Genomic DNA, 15,598 nt, shown 5'->3' on the forward strand with positions numbered 1-15,598 from the left:
GGGAAGTACGCACAGAAGCCACACAGACCATCATTAAACGACTACGGCTTTTCCAGTAATGGATATTTTGTGTCAAACGTACATCGCTTACACAGAGTATACGACTACATTCGTCATCCATAGTGGCAACCTCTAATGGCCCACTGTTTCCGGTAGTTGCTCCACACAGTGTAGCCCGTGACACACGGCTATTCAAGTTTAGGTACTCATCCCAATCACTTGATACACTGTGGAATATCGCTTTTGACATCTTGCAGTTGTGTACATTCTCTAAATTTATTATAACTATTTTAATGGTATCACTCCTCATCTCCTTTTTCTGAAAAGTACAAGTTTACTTTTAGTCTCCACAGCCTTTGGTGGGATTTCCCCAGTGACCCCAACGCAAAGTGTCTTGATCATTCCTTCTGTCGCATTAAGCGCTCTCTTGCCTCCTTTTTATGGGTTGCTTTCCACCAAATGGACGGAGGGAATCGGCATTGGATGAGAAACCCGTACTCGTCGAGTCGCCCAGAAGTCAGGTACCATAAGGAAATAGCGCTCCATGGCTTCTTTGAACCGAATTCGATATTGTTTGGGGGTGACGATAGTAGGTTCTCTACCTCCGCCAAGAATGCCTGATTCTTTGACCCAACTTTCTAGTTTCTTATCCCATGTAAATGTGCGTATGAAATCTAATGCAAAGCATCGATCAGAGAAGAGAAAAATCGAGTTTAGCTCGGATCCTATATATGGTCAATCATGGTGGTCTTGAGATCACATGGGGTACATTACCTACGATGCCGACAACCAGTTCCTGGCTCGCTTCATCAATACCAACTAGCAAAGAGTAGTCCATTACATTCAGTCTTGACAAAAATAACGTGTCGTTATGCAAAGAACCCCTTAGAATCTCCTTTGAATGTGCTCGTAAGAACAGAGGAGATTGGTACATGACTGAAAATGTGTACAGAGACATTAGATACTGAAACCAAAACAGCAATTAGGCTGGCCTAGGTGAGAAAAAAATGCTACGACTCAACATACATTCGACGAGATTCTCATCAAGAAGCACTTCATTTTCCTTGCCAGTGGCGTTGACTTTTCGATTGCGCATAGATCCCTTTAGGTCAAAGATCTACAACGCCAAATCCATGGACACAAATGCTGTTAGTTCCAGTATTCATTTCATTTCATCGTGGGGATATTCTAACCGATTCTTCCTTTCATGCAATGATCAGGTATATATATAAAAAAAAGCACTAACCTTGGTCACATTCCGCTGATAGAACAGGTTTTCCATGACCAACAAATCCATTTTCATCGATTTGCCAGTGACGGCATTCTTGAAACCAATTCGATAGAAACCAAATATTTTTGCCAACACTGTGGGCAGCTACAAAGAAAAAAACCCCAAAAAGAAAAATGAGGCAAAAGGATTAGCCCACCGTGCACTCAGAAAAATAGATCATGACACCCCATGCAAGATAGACTTACACCATGGAACAAGGCCTCCGAGAGATATTGAAAGTAGGCTGGTGCAAATTTGAGGAAAGCATCCATTTCTGGTCTCGACATTTGTTTCATCAGTAGTCGGTCATCCTTTGTCTTGAGAAACGCAGATCCACTTTTTCCACCGGAAGAATCCCATTTGATGCAGCTGGCTAGCGACCCCAGATAGCTTTCGTCGCAGCCACAATTCCTTCGCAACGCATCGAACTGTTCTGAGAAGAAGATCTTGCAAAAGAATTTGGTGGTACGATCAGAAAAGTGGTATTTAACGTGCGTTCCTGTTTCACTTCGAAGCGTTCGCTCAATGTGCATATCACTGATATTGTTGTATCCCATGTCGGGTGTTTCGCTCGCCACTCCATCCGATGTATAACTATGTATGCTCTGTTTGTCGATTTCATCAATCACACTATGCATGACCGATTCGTCCGTGTGGATGCTTTCTGAATACGTATCTCTTATCTCACGAAGTTTGCCAATGTAATCATCGCAGCTGAGGGTATAGGCGATGATCGTACTTGGTTCGTCTTCTCTAACAATGATCAGCGAATCGGGAAATACGTGCTCGATCGATGACCTACACATTATCGTTTTGATATTAGTTACCACACGTTGTTCACCGTTTTAAGAAAGAAAGTTATCAGCCTGTTTGATAGTTTAGTTGAAATGTGACTTACAATGGGTATTCAAGAGAAAGTAAGCTTCCAACGCCACGGTCAGCTAGCATATTGGCGATGGTCTTTATGAGCGAGCTCTGCTGAGTAGATGAGGTCTTATCATAAGCGATATCAGAATCTTCCCCTGGCAAATTGACAATACCAGGTGTGGCCCCGATGGTGCTGATCGCAGTGCTGAGTCTGGGCGGAAAGGCAGTAGAGCCAGGTCCAATGGCAGCCGTCGCTAAAGGAGCAGACATAACCAAAGAACCCAACGCTGAGGTGGATGGATCCCAGTTGGGGTCATTTGGTAAAGCCATGGATTGTGAAAATATCTCAGTAAGATTCTTCAGTGCCACTGGGTCCTGCTTGGTATCTTCGATATCTGTACCAAGAGCTGGAAGAGCAGTGAAGTAGTCATCTTGTTCATCATTATCTTCATTCCAATTTTTGGAAATCTCTGGTGTCACAAACTCATGAGATTCGTCGAATTCGTCCGTCTTGGTTAATGAAAAAATGCGATTGAATGTGGGTCGAAGACTTTCCGTCGTTTCCTCTTCGCAATCGGGAACTTCATCAAGATCAGTACCTTGAAACTCATCATCTGATTCCTCCTTCACAAGCTCCTTAACTGTGGTGTAAACCTCGATGGAAGCTTTGCTAGGAAGACGCTGTCGAACACCTCTGACTCTGGAAGCCATGGCAGCCAATGTACGGCGAGATTTATCAAAACGACTGGTTTTGGCCGGTTGATCATGGTCATGAGCGCCTTGCAAATACACCCGCTTGTCCGTTCGATGGCTTCTTGAGCTTTTAGAAGCTTGAGGAACCATATTATAAGTTGTGTTTGGCTTATGCATAGATTCCGACCGTCGTAGATCAACTCCAGCTCTGTCATTCATTCCACGGTAACCATAACGGTAACCACTCAATGCAATTTCTTTTGATTCTTCCATTGGAGGCTCGGGTAGAGGCTTATTCTTCCCTGGCCTATCTCTAGCATTGGATGGAACTACAAGGGTTACTTTGTCCTTGTTTGGAATCTGTCTTTTCTTTGCCATACTTTGAGGTGGTTGTGGTATTTTGGATGTAGCTGCAAAAGAGTTGGCCGACTGCGCTGCTGCAGATTTTGATTTCATAGTATCGAGGGTAGGCAAATGCGTTGAGGACGGTTTACGAGCAGTCATAGACAACATGGGTGGTTGACGACGAAGTAAATCAGCATCAGATATGCCTCGATCATTGGATTGGGTATTAAGAATATCACCGGGAGCTGCTTCTCTCACTGTGCGTTTGCTTCCGGCTGTTTCTTTCATTAGCTCCATGGAAAGTCGTCGCGTTAAAGATGTTTCGGCAAAACTTGGTTCCTGCACAGCTTGCTTTTGTAGTTCCACCATGGATTGTAAAACTTCCACCACATTAGTTGGTTCGGGAATCCCATCAACGTCATCCTCTATAACAGGAATGATGGTGGAATTACTTGGCGAGGAGCCCAATGCTGGAAGCTGTGAGGGTATGGGATAATGATCCGGCATACTGTCAGTGTAAGCTTCCATTCCAGATAGACCATGTGTATTTGCATGGCCAGAATCCAGATTAATGTCAAGTAATGGGAGATCAGCCACTTCAGCAGCCTTTTGAGCACGTAAATCCAAAGCCGATAAAGATGCTGTACCAGTAATGTCTGGAGGAAACATTCGCTTTAACTGTGTAGCTGTCATACGTCGTAGTTCTCGCTCTGGTTGGAAATAATGCTTCATGAGATCGTTATAATCAGTATCCCATTGCATAACGTTCATTTGCAGTTTCATTCGAACAAAGTTCAGACTGATAATATCGGTGGAAGGTGTGGTCGCATACACTGATTGCAATAATTGAAGCATCGCTTTTTTCTCTCCAGTGGCTCTACGAGACAGCTCTTCAACTTCGTACTTGCATTTTTCACGTTTGGTAGGGTGGACAATATCATACGGGAATTGCTTGTTTCGTGAACTCAAAGAGTCGTAAAACTTGTTAATCTTGCTCCTAATGTTTTCTAAATCAGCTTCCTTGATAGCAGATTGGGCTTGTACTTGAATGAAAAGTCTCATGGGCGGTACAAATACTTCCAATAATTCGATAGGTTCGTATTGGAATCGAACAGCGTAATTGTTAAGTCCAAAGTATCGAACATGATCTCGGTATAGGTCGTGAGGACAAGAATCGGAACGGGAAGGGAGATCAGTGAGATAGAACGATAGCTCCAAATACTTTCCAAAGGAGTATTTCCATGTATTCTCGGACATGTGAACGACCGGCGTTGGACTGCTGCAAATCTTGCAGAAACTCCACATCAGGATTGTATGCGCCATACCAGGTTGAGGACATGCAAAAGGTTCTATCTGGACGTTGAGTCGAGCGCTTCCATGAGCGTAGGACCGATAATGACTAACCATGGGACGTTCGCACATAGACGAATGACAAATAAGATTTGCTTCTATGCAAAGGTCCTCAATGTACTGGCCTATGGTAATATCACTTTGATGGCGGTAATACTCGAACATGCGAATTTCTGGGCCATGACATGGAACCGTTGTCTCCGTGCAGACGATAGAGTAAAGCGCCACTATGTTTTGATGATAAAATGGCGAAATCACTTCAGAGCTTTCCGTAATGTATGACTCCCAAGCTCGGCTTCGCATCTGATAATCTTCTTCTGCATGATCATATTCTGCGTCTAGAGCAGACGTGTGTTCGGAGTTGGTAGCCAAGGTAACTCCACTCAATGCACTAGCAGTAGACCGATCTGTCGATGCGATAGATGATCCAGTATGATGTGTTGTGACCATCGACAACTCTTGGACAGTGCTTGAAGACTGCTGTTGCTGTTGCTGAGCATACGCCATGAGTCGCTGCTTGTTAATATTCAGCAATCTCTGTTCCATTTCTCGAAGTCGAAGCAAAAGATATGGCGGAGGGAAGACCACAAATGGTGATGCAGACAATGTCGCTGATAAATATTGATCAATGGTAGCGTTGGTAACTTTAAGCTGCTCTTCATCTTCCAGTAGAGACTGATATTCAGGATAGTGACGTTGGAGTTTGGAAATATCAATGATGTCCTCATTTGATCCGATAACCTTTACTTCGTCTGACTGGACAGCCTCTCTCGTCAATGAAGCGGTGTCGGCTGTGCCATCGGATGTTGCCATGGATTGGCCAGTAAGGTCAATGCCAAGTCCAGCACCTTCTTCAGTATCTGGTGTTGAATTGGATGGTTGCGGAAGTAGATTGCGAGACTTTGCAAAGTCTCGTAATAAGAACGACTCCAGTTTAAGGTTATTGACAACAAAGCACATGAAGTCGACCACTCGTTTGACAGCCCTTAAAACAGATAGATCTCCACCACGAAGAATGATGGTTCCGCCAAGCTCAGGCGCACATTGGTCAAAGATAAGGAACGTTTTTCTTCGGTTGGGTAGCCAAGAGTGCACCAATGTCTTGATTTCAAACAGTCCGCAGTGTCCAAGCGAGAGGTCACCAAAATGTAGCTTGTCAATAGAGGGAATAATACTGGCACCAGTGCAACGAGCAACGGCATCAATGACACTGAGTTTTACATTATATACAACAGGGATATTTGCTTTGAGTAAATATTCCAAAGCCAGCCTTGATACTGAGGATTTAACAATAACCAAAGTAGGACGTAGAGCGACAATTCGAGCTACTAGCTTTCCCAAATGATCTCGCTCTTGAGATAGAACAGGTTCAAGTGATAAGAGCTGATTCTCAACGCGAGAATACTCCAAAGGAAAGAGTAAGATCAAGATCCTGGGATTAACAATGTTTCGAACCATTTGCTTGTGGGCTACATTTTTCGAGCAAACAACGCCCTTGACATAGGAACTATCCTTGGGTCGACCACCGGGTATCTTCTTGATCTTCACGTAGTGGCGAATGTCAATTTCGTCACCTCCTCTAATATCTGGATGAACATTGTCAGACACTTTGAGCAATAGGTTCATCAAGACATCTTCCCATTCCTTCAGCTGGCCGTCATTCATGCCGGGTATATTAGCATCTCCTAAAAGCTGTCGAACCAATTTTCTCATATGATCAAGAGATGCAGCATTGAGCTCAATGGTGACAGGAGCGGATGACACTCGACGATGTTTGGATGAAAAGGGAGGACTGCCCTTGACGGATATAGGAGAACTGGGGTCTAATGTTCCTAGCCAATTTGTTATTCCACTGACATTCAGAGGCATGTAGGAATTAGGTGTCATTGGTTCCAAAGTCATAGGTGAGGATGGTGGGCCGTCGTTGCTGTAGATGTCAGACAAAATACTGGGACTCATTTGCATATTGCGTAACAGACTCTTGCTCTTGCTTCGCACAGGCCGAACAGCTCCAGTGGTTAAACTACGTCGTCTCCGCATACTAGCTGTCTTGTCTTTTGGCCCAAACATTCCCCTCAACTCTTCAGTTCGCCTCGATCGAGCTCGGTGATCAAACGACTCATCTTCACTTCCGCCATAATCCAATGCACTGGTAGATGCCGTAGGGGTGGGTGGAGGCGCTTCTTCACTCGCTGATCCAAAATTGATACCTGCAAACGCAAATCCAACGGAGGGAGGTCGATCATAATTTCCACTTAAGAAATTAAGGACTCGATGGGGATTTTTGTCATAATCGTCATAATCACCACTCTCGCCATCGGATACGAAAGAATCGAATTCGATCTCATCCACTACCGTACCTCCGCCTGCATCGTGATGACTTCCGCCGGGTGATACTGACTGCCTTCGAAACGGTACAGGGGAACCATGTGTTCCATAAGGTCTATATTCCAATATTCCCAAAGAATTGTCCACAACAAACGAACTCAAGGTATTGGTGCGAGATCGAGGACGGAGTAAGGAGTTGCTAGCATCCACTAAAAATTTTCGAATTCCAGCCTCGTTATCAGTATGATTTGGAATGTTTGGTTGCAGTGTAAGTGATGATGTGCTTAAGCTCATATCCATGCTTGGTGAGGGTGGCGGAATCAGTCTTTCTGGTATTTCCAGCTGCAGGGTTGTGACGGATGCATTTCCGCTATCGGAAGTGGGACGTTTTGCAGCTTGAATATTCATCTGTGGAGGAGCTAATGGAGGCTTTTGATCAGGTACCACAGGAGATAGATCTGCCAAAGACTCTGGTGGTTCCATTTGCCTTTGATACGAATAGGTTTCATGAGCTATAGCCTCTGCTTCTTCTTCTTCCTGTGACTGAAGACTGGCGAGACAAAATTTACATACTCGCACTTGACCTTGTTGATTAATTCGATGACCTTGAATGATATTAGATGCGCACTTGGCACAAAATATTTGACCTTCATTACAAATATAGAAATGAGCAACCCGTTTTGTATTTCATATGACCCATTCTTTCTTCCATAGAACAATGCTTACCACAAATGCGACAATGATGTTTACGTCTCAAGAAGTTGAACGGTTGCTGGCAATCATAACATTCTTTGCATTGCTCGTCGGGCATCCAAAACTCGGTGTTTCGCTTTTCTCCCCGCAACCGTGAGATGATACGACCCAGAGAGTTAGAATTCGAGACAGAGAAAGTTGTCATAATCGATTGAGTGTCGCTGTCAGCTGAGGATCTTCGAACCATCGGGTAGCCGGTAGAATCAATCGATATTCTTCCCTGTACTTCGAAGTTGGACGCCTGAAAATTATATAGACGCTCATCCGCATTTGGCGTAGCTTCTGATGACGCCTTGACGCTATTTGCGCTGTGGTATGCAGATTTGTTACTGGATACGATATTGGTTCTCGGTCGTGGTGGTATCAAGACGTCTAGTGTTGGGCGGCGAGAAGCCGGTGGAGTTGGAGATGTAATGGTCACAATGTTCGGTTCTTCTAATATATCGTCGTCAGAGTCTTCCTCGTTTTCAGATTCTTGACTCTGCGATATTCGACTATGGTTGTCGGTCACATTGGACACCGCAGTCGGTCCTTTGCTACCACTGGTGGAGGCATATCCAGTGGTGGAGGTATTAGTTTGGTATAACGAATCGCCACCGTGAGAGTAAAAGTAGATACTGTCATTGTGATGATTCAGGGGCTTGCTTTGGGATTCATAGGTTGAGATGGACGAGATGCTCGCACCAGGAGATCCGACTACCGGAGTTGGCCCTGAAACGGCACTTTTGACTTTCAGAAAGAGCTTGCTAAGCACACTTTCGTTATCTGGTTCAGAAGGCGGACCATCCAAATTGAATGTTGTGAGAGTTGAAACATCATCGTACTCAAAGCGAGAATGCCTGGACCTTGGCATTCAATTAAGAACACAATGCGAAATTGACAGAGCAAGAAGGTTCAGTATCAGTTAGCAACCAGGAGACCTGAGCTGAAATGGAAAATTTCCCAATTTCGGCTGACTTGCTCACGCACGTCTGCAGTTGTCAAATCGCCCTGTCTTTCTACATGTCGCATGCAACGAAAAAAGCCAAAGCGCTAAAGTCGCTCAAAACGGCTATTCCCCAACTCTTCCAGGAGAGTCAAAAACCTAATGCTAACGGTCGAAGTTGTGCCGTTGATTTGAGAAAAATTCAAGAAGCATGCGCACTGAATTCTCCCATTGTCGAGCATCAGCAGCACGACATCGATCCCGAAGGCGAACTGCAATTTAATCTCGAAGTCATCCGAAATCTCAATAAGATACTTCCAGTGAAGAAAAAGGAGCCTACTGTCGACAGGGTCATACGCTTCATTGCAGCATTTATGCAGTATACTCAGAGCCTAGGTAACGCGTCTTACATAATGTTGGAAAGCAGGTTGCATGGACAACTCATATATTATTTAATGACCACGCAGACGTAAAGGAAACAGACGATATGCAAGATGATAATGAAGAAGTGATCGAAACCGTTTCCTCTCGGTTCGTTGAATTCTTATTAACTCACTTGTTGAAAGGCATCACTGTGAAGGACAAGGCAGTACGCTTGCGCTGTTGTCAGATTATAGCCCTCAGCATCAACTCACTTGGAGAAATTGAGTAAGACCAAACATCTAAGGATTCGATGCTAAAAATTTTCAAAAGTTGACGCGTGCTTGTTATTGCTTTTGCTTGCAGCGAGGACCTTTATCAAAAGTTGAAAAAGTCACTGTTCGAACGCGTACGAGATAAGGAATACTCTGTCCGAATACAGGCTGTCACAGCTCTATCGAGATTGCAAAATGCGGATGATGAAGAAGATGAAGTGGATGGTCGAACTGTCAGTGAGAAACTTATCGACATAATGCAACATGATCCAAGCGCGTACGTTCCTACAAATTTTTTCTTTTTTGGTTCGTGTATCAATCGCTCTGACTTTGAATCGACTGGATTTTTCAGGGAAGTACGAAGAGTGGTATTGTTCAATTTGGACCAAACAAAACGCTCGATTCCATATATCATAGAAAGAGCTCGAGACATCGATCCCATCAACCGACGTTTTGTATTCATCAAACCAATGTCGGAAATACCAGACTTTCGTATGTTATCTATCAGTCAGCGGCATCAACTCCTGGACGCTGGCTTAAAGGACAGAGATGCGCTGGTCCTCAAAGCTGTTTCCAAAATGATATCAAATCACTGGATAAAACATGCAGATCACAATTTGTTGGAGGTAAATATGAACCCTATTGACCAACCCGCTGTTTGGTTTACGGTTTAACCTGCTCTCCTTCAGTTCCTTGAGCGACTTGACGTGGTAGACAATCCTTCTGCCCATGGTGCATTGGAAGCTTTCTTCGATGCTCGACCAGATATCATAGAGTCTATCAATTTTAATGGTAAAGCTGTTTCCTTAATCAATACTGTAATACTGTTTGCTCACAATAGTCTTTTTTTAGATGAATTTTGGGATAACTTATCGATTGAATCCGCATTTCTCGCAAGAGTATTCACAAAATACCTTCAGAAAAAAGAGGTAAGTTCCTGATTTGGTGTGCACATGTCCCTTGATAGTATCTCAAAATTATTTTATAACGGTAGCTACATGAAAAACTGGATGTTGTTCTCCCAGAAGTGACTCGTCACGCCTTTTACATACAAAAATATAACAACGCCTGGCAGCAAGCGAGTCGGGAGACAGAAGGGGTGTACGAATATATAGTGGCTCAACTTTTGGATATAGCGAAAATATTAGACTATGCTGATGAAATCGGACGGCGGAAAATGTTCATGCTTCTGCGTACGTACCTATCAGAGAATGTACCTAATATTCTTCCTACGTTTCAATAACCATTTTCCATCTTAGGCGAAATCATCATGGTCCCAGATATCCCGGACGATCACCTCTCAAGTATTATTGAGCTAATCAAGATCATTTCATTAGGCGAGCGGGACTTTACTCGGTAAGTGCCGTAACTCGTACGGTGTGGTTATGAATATGTGCGCCAATACCACTGACACTTCCATTAGCATTATGATTGAGATCATATCAGATATACGAGAGCAAGTGAATCCTGAAGAAGATACCGAGGTCAATGAGGTATGAATCATTTTTCTCTGATTGCGGTGACTTTTCAGGTGTCTAACATGTAGCTACAGTCATCGCAGATCCCCGCCACTCCATCGAAGCGTATGCGAATGAATAGTGACTCTGCTAGCCCTAAACCAAGCACGTCAGGGGCTCCCGAGGAAGAATTCGACCCTGACGTGATACAAAAGATGCTGATCCAAATCAAATGTTTGAATATCTGCCGAAATATGTTAGAGCGTAGTGAAGAGGTAAAGCAGACTTTTGCAATAACGTGTATGTAATGCAATGCGAAGGCTAAATGCGCATGTCTTCTAGTCACTACAAGAAAATTCATCCATGTATGGCCTGTTGAATGAATTGATCATTCCATCTGTGCAAAGCAAGGAAGTTGTATTAAGAGAAGAAGGATTGCATTGCCTTGGACTTTGCTGTTGCTTGGACAAGGTATGTGGTTCAATCGAGCTGATATCTAATATTACGTGAGATATTAATCTTGGCAATAGACGTTAGGTCTTCATAATGTCCCACTGTTCATACATTGCATCAAGAACGGTCATACGGAACTACAACTTAAGGCATTGATGGTAGGTGTACATGCTGCCTAAGGTTTGCAAAGTCACATATCGCTCATAATAACTGTTTTTTGTCAGATTCTATTCGATGTCATCATGACTTATGGATACAACACTGTAGCACCGAAAGCAGGCGGAGTGAGTAGAATTTGATGCGATATGTATGTCGAATCACGATTTTTCGCGCCTAACCTATGACTATGATAGGACCAAGAACTTCGATCCTTATTTCAACATAGCTTAGACCACGAAAATGCTGATGTTCAAGCAGTCACCGTTCAAGGGATTTGCAAAATCATGCTTTGTCGCATGTTCAAAGATGCTGAGGTAAGAATACGATAAGCATTTCACTCCAATGGGACAAGCAAATAGACTAACCTGGAAACTTAGATATTAAAATTGATGATACTGCTCTATTTTTATCCATCCACGGTGGACAACCAAAAGTTACGACAATGCCTAAGCTACTTCTTGCCGGTCTACTGCTACTCTTCAAACGATGTACAGCCGCTGATCGTCTCGGTGAGTGTTTGCTGGTTGTTATGATATTTACTAACTATGGTTGTACTAAACTTTAACATTTGACTAGGTATTCGTTCCCGCTTTGATACATCTGCTCGGCACTCACAGTGATCTCGAATCAGACGAAGAAATGGTTCCACCAGCTCAGATAGTGCAGGTCATGTTGGATTGGACGGATCCACGAAAGATCTCAGTGTAAGGATCCGAATTACAGTCCAACGATATATGCTAGCACTGGGATCACTCATTAATTTACTCCGTCTAGACCTAGCGTATTGAACAACCCCGAAAAACCAGTAGATATGGGCGTACAAGCAGATTTAGCCATCGACATATTGAAAGCCATGTTTGTTGAGCATGGACGTAAGTTACCAGTTGCATCACATTGTCATCCATTTCTTGACCTGTTAACTCTTGTATCATCAGAAACCCGCAAGGTATTGTGCCAGATTCTCCCCAAGCTCTATATCGACGAAGCTGGAGAAAGTCGCTTCAGAACCATGACATTGTTGAGTGGCAATCTAGAACACGTAAGACGCACTTGTAATACTCAACCCCTGCGGTCCATAATACTGATCTTTCTGTTCTCTAGAAAAACCCAATCAACGATGCTTTGACACGTAATGCATTCAATCGTTTTAATAAGGGCCTACTGGCACATTTCAGCGAGTCGGCGGAAGCATTGGATGATGAGGAATTAGCAAAACTGCACAACTATGAGCATGTGCTCGAATTCATTCACACTGCACAAGAAGGTTGGCTAATATGCATGCCCGCAATTTAAACAAGACACCCTCTCACTATGTCATATTCCTGTTTAGAATACGTAGAGCCGTCATCTGTTGCCGATACGCCTATTGGGCCTAGAACTGCTCGTGCAAGGTATATATAGTCATTTTCTACAGCTATTTTAAAAGAAGAGAATTCTCACCAGATATCCAGATCAACCAAGGAGAAGGCTCGTCAAAACATAGAAGAAATTGCTGAAAAGAGTGACAGCGAGGATGAATCGGACGAAGAATCTGAAGAGGGATCTGAAATGGAGGAGTCTGACGAGGATGGGTCCGTAGAGGGATCTGACAGCGACTCGGACGAAGCGTCTGATAACGATTCTCATGAGGAAGGCGAAAATGGTGAAGAACATGCTGATCTTGACGATCGTCCAGATACTGATCATGATGCCAAAGTACCGGAAGCTGCGCAAAAGTCAAGAGCAGCTAAACGAAAACCACCAAGTCGTGGCCAAGACGAAGATAGCCCCTTTACCGAGGATGATGAATCAAGTAGTGGGTCTGATTAAGTTTGTAGCAAAGCTTATAGACATGTTTTATTTGTATGTAAAATGTAATCTTTACTATTGGTGTATTAAGCTTAGCGAATGATAATTGAGTACATTAACAAGCGAGCTATTAAGGTCGATGTTTGTGGGGGAATTTGAGTATATATTATTACAAAAATTTCTCTTTGTTAGCCTCGAACCAGGCGTCTAAACCTTCTACGGGGCGACCAAGGAGGATGGGAAGAGCCTTATTGACTGGAGAAACAAAGTCCTCAACAGAGACTAGGCCAATAGCAACGAAATGTGGCATGTGCACCACATCGGTGAAGATCTTGTAGCGCTGTTCAACAGGGATTTGAACGTACTTAATCTCCTTACCCAGAACTTTGGAGATAATGGCAGCGCGTTCATTGCCAGTATATTTAACAGAGGTAAGATCGTACACGCAATCATCATGCTTCTCAACGGGCTCTGTCATAACAGTGACAGCGACTTTAGCAATGTCGTTGGGAGACACCCAGTGCAGACCAAGGTCAGGATCGGCCGATCCGTAAATGACGTTTTTGGCACGAATAGTCTTGTCATCACTGAAGAGGTGATTGCTGAAAAACTGGTTGGGTCTCAAGGTCACGTATTTGCCACGGTTAGGGATGCCCAAGAGGCCAACTTCTGAGTCGTAATGTTGAGAAGCAATGAAGCTTGCTCTCCAAGGTCCACAAACGGAGGCTGACGAGACCTGAACAACCTGCTGTACGCCAGCGGCATAAGCGATGGTAGCGAGGTTCAGTTTGATGGCAGGCATATAGCGAGAGTGGACAAGGAGGAAAAGTCTGTCGTGGCCAGCAATGGTGCTCTTGTAGCCGTCTAGATCTTTTTCATAGTCGCCTTTCACAAGAGTCAGGTTGGCTGGTTGACCAAACAGCTGTTCTGCCTTGGATGAATTACGAACAAGAGCAGTGACTTGAACATTCTTCTCCAGCAGCTCCTTAACGACTTTACTACCAATACCTCCAGTTGCACCAATGACGTATACCTTGGACATTTTTCGACGTTTTAGTTCCTGTTGATGGTAAGGAAGTGGAAGCAGAAGATGAATAAAGTGGCATATTTAAAGGTTCAAAATTTTGTGCTGGCGGGTTGGACGATCGCTTCTCAGGCACGTAATAATTTCAGACCGAAACCAACATCATTCCGGATAACGTAGTCCGTAAGCGGCGACATAATCTACCGGCATGCCTTTAACACTGCTTGGGTAGAAATATAGAAACCCACATAGTAACATAGGGTAGAGTGTCTCCATACTACACCATTCACTTGCTGCAATATATCCATCGAACAGCGTTACGGGTCCTTTTTCAAATACCGCCAAATATGACTCAGTCCGGAAGGCTACGCAAACAAGGTGTTAGCAACACATTTGGGGCGTGCTCTGCCGCCAAAAGCATTAGTATTGCTGGCAAAGGCATTTATGTACAACACAATTAACGCAGCGATTCACGGGAAATATAGAGGTTTTATGTAGACAAGTATTTTATATGTTTCTTAGAGAGTATTATTCAGTGCGGATATGGATTAGATTTTGGATTTGACACTAGACTTCATCTCCTGGTTAGCCAACTCGCGTAATTCCTTACGAAGGATTTTTCCAGCCGCTGATTTGGGAATTTCGGCGATGAAACGAACACCGCCTCTCAACTTCTTGTGATTAGCAACCGACTTGGCGACTGAATCGGTAATGGCCTGTGCAGTGGCGTCGGTCGCTTCAACGCCAGGTGCGAGTTTGATGTACGCTCTGGGCAACTCAGTAGCTTGGCTAGGGTCATAGACACCAATGATAGCACAGTCAGCAATGTTCTTGTCAGTCAACAAAAGAGCCCCCAATTCTGCGGGAGCAACTTGGAAACCCTTGTACTTGATAAGCTCCTTGACACGATCGACAATATACCATTGCTTGTCCTCTGTCATGATAGCAACGTCACCAGTGTGCAAGTATCCATCCTTGTCGATGGTCTCTGCGGTTGCATCAGGCATATTGAGATATCCGAGCATAATATTGGGACCTAACGAACACAATAGCGCGGTTAATCATCAGAAAGCCTCATGAACCGCAATGCTAAGCAAGCAACTTACCAGCCATCCATAGCTCTCCGCGTTCTCCAGGTGCAACATCTGAGAAAAATAAAAAATCGTGGGTTGAATATTTAATGCTGTCTGCTTAGCTGCGATGATTTTGATCACTTACCCTGGCCACTCTCGTCAACAATTCTGGCCTTCATACCAGGAAGCAACTCGCCAATGGAGCCTGTAGAATTGCAGTAATCATTAGCAACAACGTCTATCAACGTCTTATGCTCCTCTTCAAGATAAACATACCATTGACGATATTTGAAAGAAGAGGAGTATGTGATACAGGTGAGGACTCCGTCATTCCGTAACCTTTGAATGACACCAACGTTCAATCGTTGGGCAACAGCTTCGGAAAGCTCCTTAGAAAGTGGAGCAGCGCCAGACCAGAAGTATCTGACGGAAGAAAGGTCGTACTTGGTGACGGAAGGATCCTTGGCCAACAATATGA

The 15,598-nt window shown here is 43.9% G+C and overlaps 5 protein-coding genes across 5 annotated transcripts; 2 read left to right on the forward strand and 3 right to left on the reverse strand.

Moving 5' to 3' along the window:
- Positions 1-237: 237 nt before the first annotated feature.
- K450DRAFT_250362 (uncharacterized protein) lies at positions 238-8,498 on the reverse strand. Its single transcript, XM_051590539.1, has 7 exons — positions 7,580-8,498; positions 2,169-7,500; positions 1,477-2,068; positions 1,247-1,375; positions 1,027-1,117; positions 775-936; positions 238-674 (listed from the first exon to the last, which is right to left on the reverse strand). Exons 1-7 carry the CDS (start codon positions 8,457-8,459, stop codon positions 439-441), a joined length of 7,422 nt encoding a protein of 2,473 aa, XP_051442852.1. The 5' UTR covers positions 8,460-8,498; the 3' UTR covers positions 238-438.
- A 94-nt stretch (positions 8,499-8,592) lies between these two features.
- Positions 8,593-12,613, forward strand: K450DRAFT_250370 (uncharacterized protein). The gene is made up of 18 exons (XM_051590540.1): positions 8,593-8,927; positions 8,999-9,179; positions 9,258-9,443; positions 9,519-9,792; positions 9,856-9,958; positions 10,019-10,095; positions 10,161-10,359; positions 10,426-10,522; positions 10,590-10,659; positions 10,719-10,898; positions 10,966-11,094; positions 11,154-11,234; positions 11,301-11,360; positions 11,430-11,549; positions 11,613-11,744; positions 11,812-11,939; positions 12,010-12,499; positions 12,566-12,613. Exons 1-17 carry the CDS (start codon positions 8,609-8,611, stop codon positions 12,359-12,361), a joined length of 2,688 nt encoding a protein of 895 aa, XP_051442853.1. The 5' UTR covers positions 8,593-8,608; the 3' UTR covers positions 12,362-12,499; positions 12,566-12,613.
- Positions 12,614-12,686: 73 nt separating this feature from the next.
- K450DRAFT_250377 (uncharacterized protein) lies at positions 12,687-13,216 on the forward strand. Its single transcript, XM_051590541.1, has one exon. It carries the CDS (start codon positions 12,860-12,862, stop codon positions 13,124-13,126), a length of 267 nt encoding a protein of 88 aa, XP_051442854.1. The 5' UTR covers positions 12,687-12,859; the 3' UTR covers positions 13,127-13,216.
- On the reverse strand, positions 13,119-14,498 carry K450DRAFT_250378 (uncharacterized protein). Its single transcript, XM_051590542.1, has one exon. It carries the CDS (start codon positions 14,063-14,065, stop codon positions 13,193-13,195), a length of 873 nt encoding a protein of 290 aa, XP_051442855.1. The 5' UTR covers positions 14,066-14,498; the 3' UTR covers positions 13,119-13,192.
- A 1-nt stretch (position 14,499) lies between these two features.
- K450DRAFT_250382 (uncharacterized protein) lies at positions 14,500-15,598 on the reverse strand. The gene is made up of 4 exons (XM_051590543.1): positions 15,397-15,598; positions 15,266-15,325; positions 15,154-15,192; positions 14,500-15,083 (listed from the first exon to the last, which is right to left on the reverse strand). Exons 1-4 carry the CDS (start codon positions 15,449-15,451, stop codon positions 14,596-14,598), a joined length of 642 nt encoding a protein of 213 aa, XP_051442856.1. The 5' UTR covers positions 15,452-15,598; the 3' UTR covers positions 14,500-14,595.

The sequence above is a fragment of the Umbelopsis ramanniana genome (assembly GCF_025399195.1).
Source record: "Umbelopsis ramanniana AG unplaced genomic scaffold K450scaffold_45, whole genome shotgun sequence".
Classification (NCBI taxonomy): domain Eukaryota; kingdom Fungi; phylum Mucoromycota; class Umbelopsidomycetes; order Umbelopsidales; family Umbelopsidaceae; genus Umbelopsis; species Umbelopsis ramanniana.

What these genes read in the sequence shown, in the direction of transcription:
- K450DRAFT_250362 (XM_051590539.1), bottom strand. Translation starts at nt 8,459, where the DNA reads ATGCCAAGGTCCAGGCATTCTCGCTTTGAGTACGATGATGTTTCAACT. An exon ending in CGGAGGCCTTGTTCCATGGT is followed by an intron (nt 1,376 to 1,476) that starts GTAAGTCTATCT and finishes TTTTCTTTGTAG; the next exon opens with CTGCCCACAGTGTTGGCAAA. An exon ending in ATCAGCGGAATGTGACCAAG is followed by an intron (nt 1,118 to 1,246) that starts GTTAGTGCTTTT and finishes TTGGCGTTGTAG; the next exon opens with ATCTTTGACCTAAAGGGATC.
- K450DRAFT_250370 (XM_051590540.1), top strand. Translation starts at nt 8,609, where the DNA reads ATGTCGCATGCAACGAAAAAAGCCAAAGCGCTAAAGTCGCTCAAAACG. An exon ending in GGCGAGCGGGACTTTACTCG is followed by an intron (nt 10,523 to 10,589) that starts GTAAGTGCCGTA and finishes CACTTCCATTAG; the next exon opens with CATTATGATTGAGATCATAT. An exon ending in TACAGCCGCTGATCGTCTCG is followed by an intron (nt 11,745 to 11,811) that starts GTGAGTGTTTGC and finishes ACATTTGACTAG; the next exon opens with GTATTCGTTCCCGCTTTGAT.
- K450DRAFT_250377 (XM_051590541.1), top strand. Translation starts at nt 12,860, where the DNA reads ATGAGGAAGGCGAAAATGGTGAAGAACATGCTGATCTTGACGATCGTC.
- K450DRAFT_250378 (XM_051590542.1), bottom strand. Translation starts at nt 14,065, where the DNA reads ATGTCCAAGGTATACGTCATTGGTGCAACTGGAGGTATTGGTAGTAAA.
- K450DRAFT_250382 (XM_051590543.1), bottom strand. Translation starts at nt 15,451, where the DNA reads ATGACGGAGTCCTCACCTGTATCACATACTCCTCTTCTTTCAAATATC. An exon ending in TCTTTCAAATATCGTCAATG is followed by an intron (nt 15,326 to 15,396) that starts GTATGTTTATCT and finishes GCAATTCTACAG; the next exon opens with GCTCCATTGGCGAGTTGCTT. An exon ending in TGTTGACGAGAGTGGCCAGG is followed by an intron (nt 15,193 to 15,265) that starts GTAAGTGATCAA and finishes TATTTTTCTCAG; the next exon opens with ATGTTGCACCTGGAGAACGC.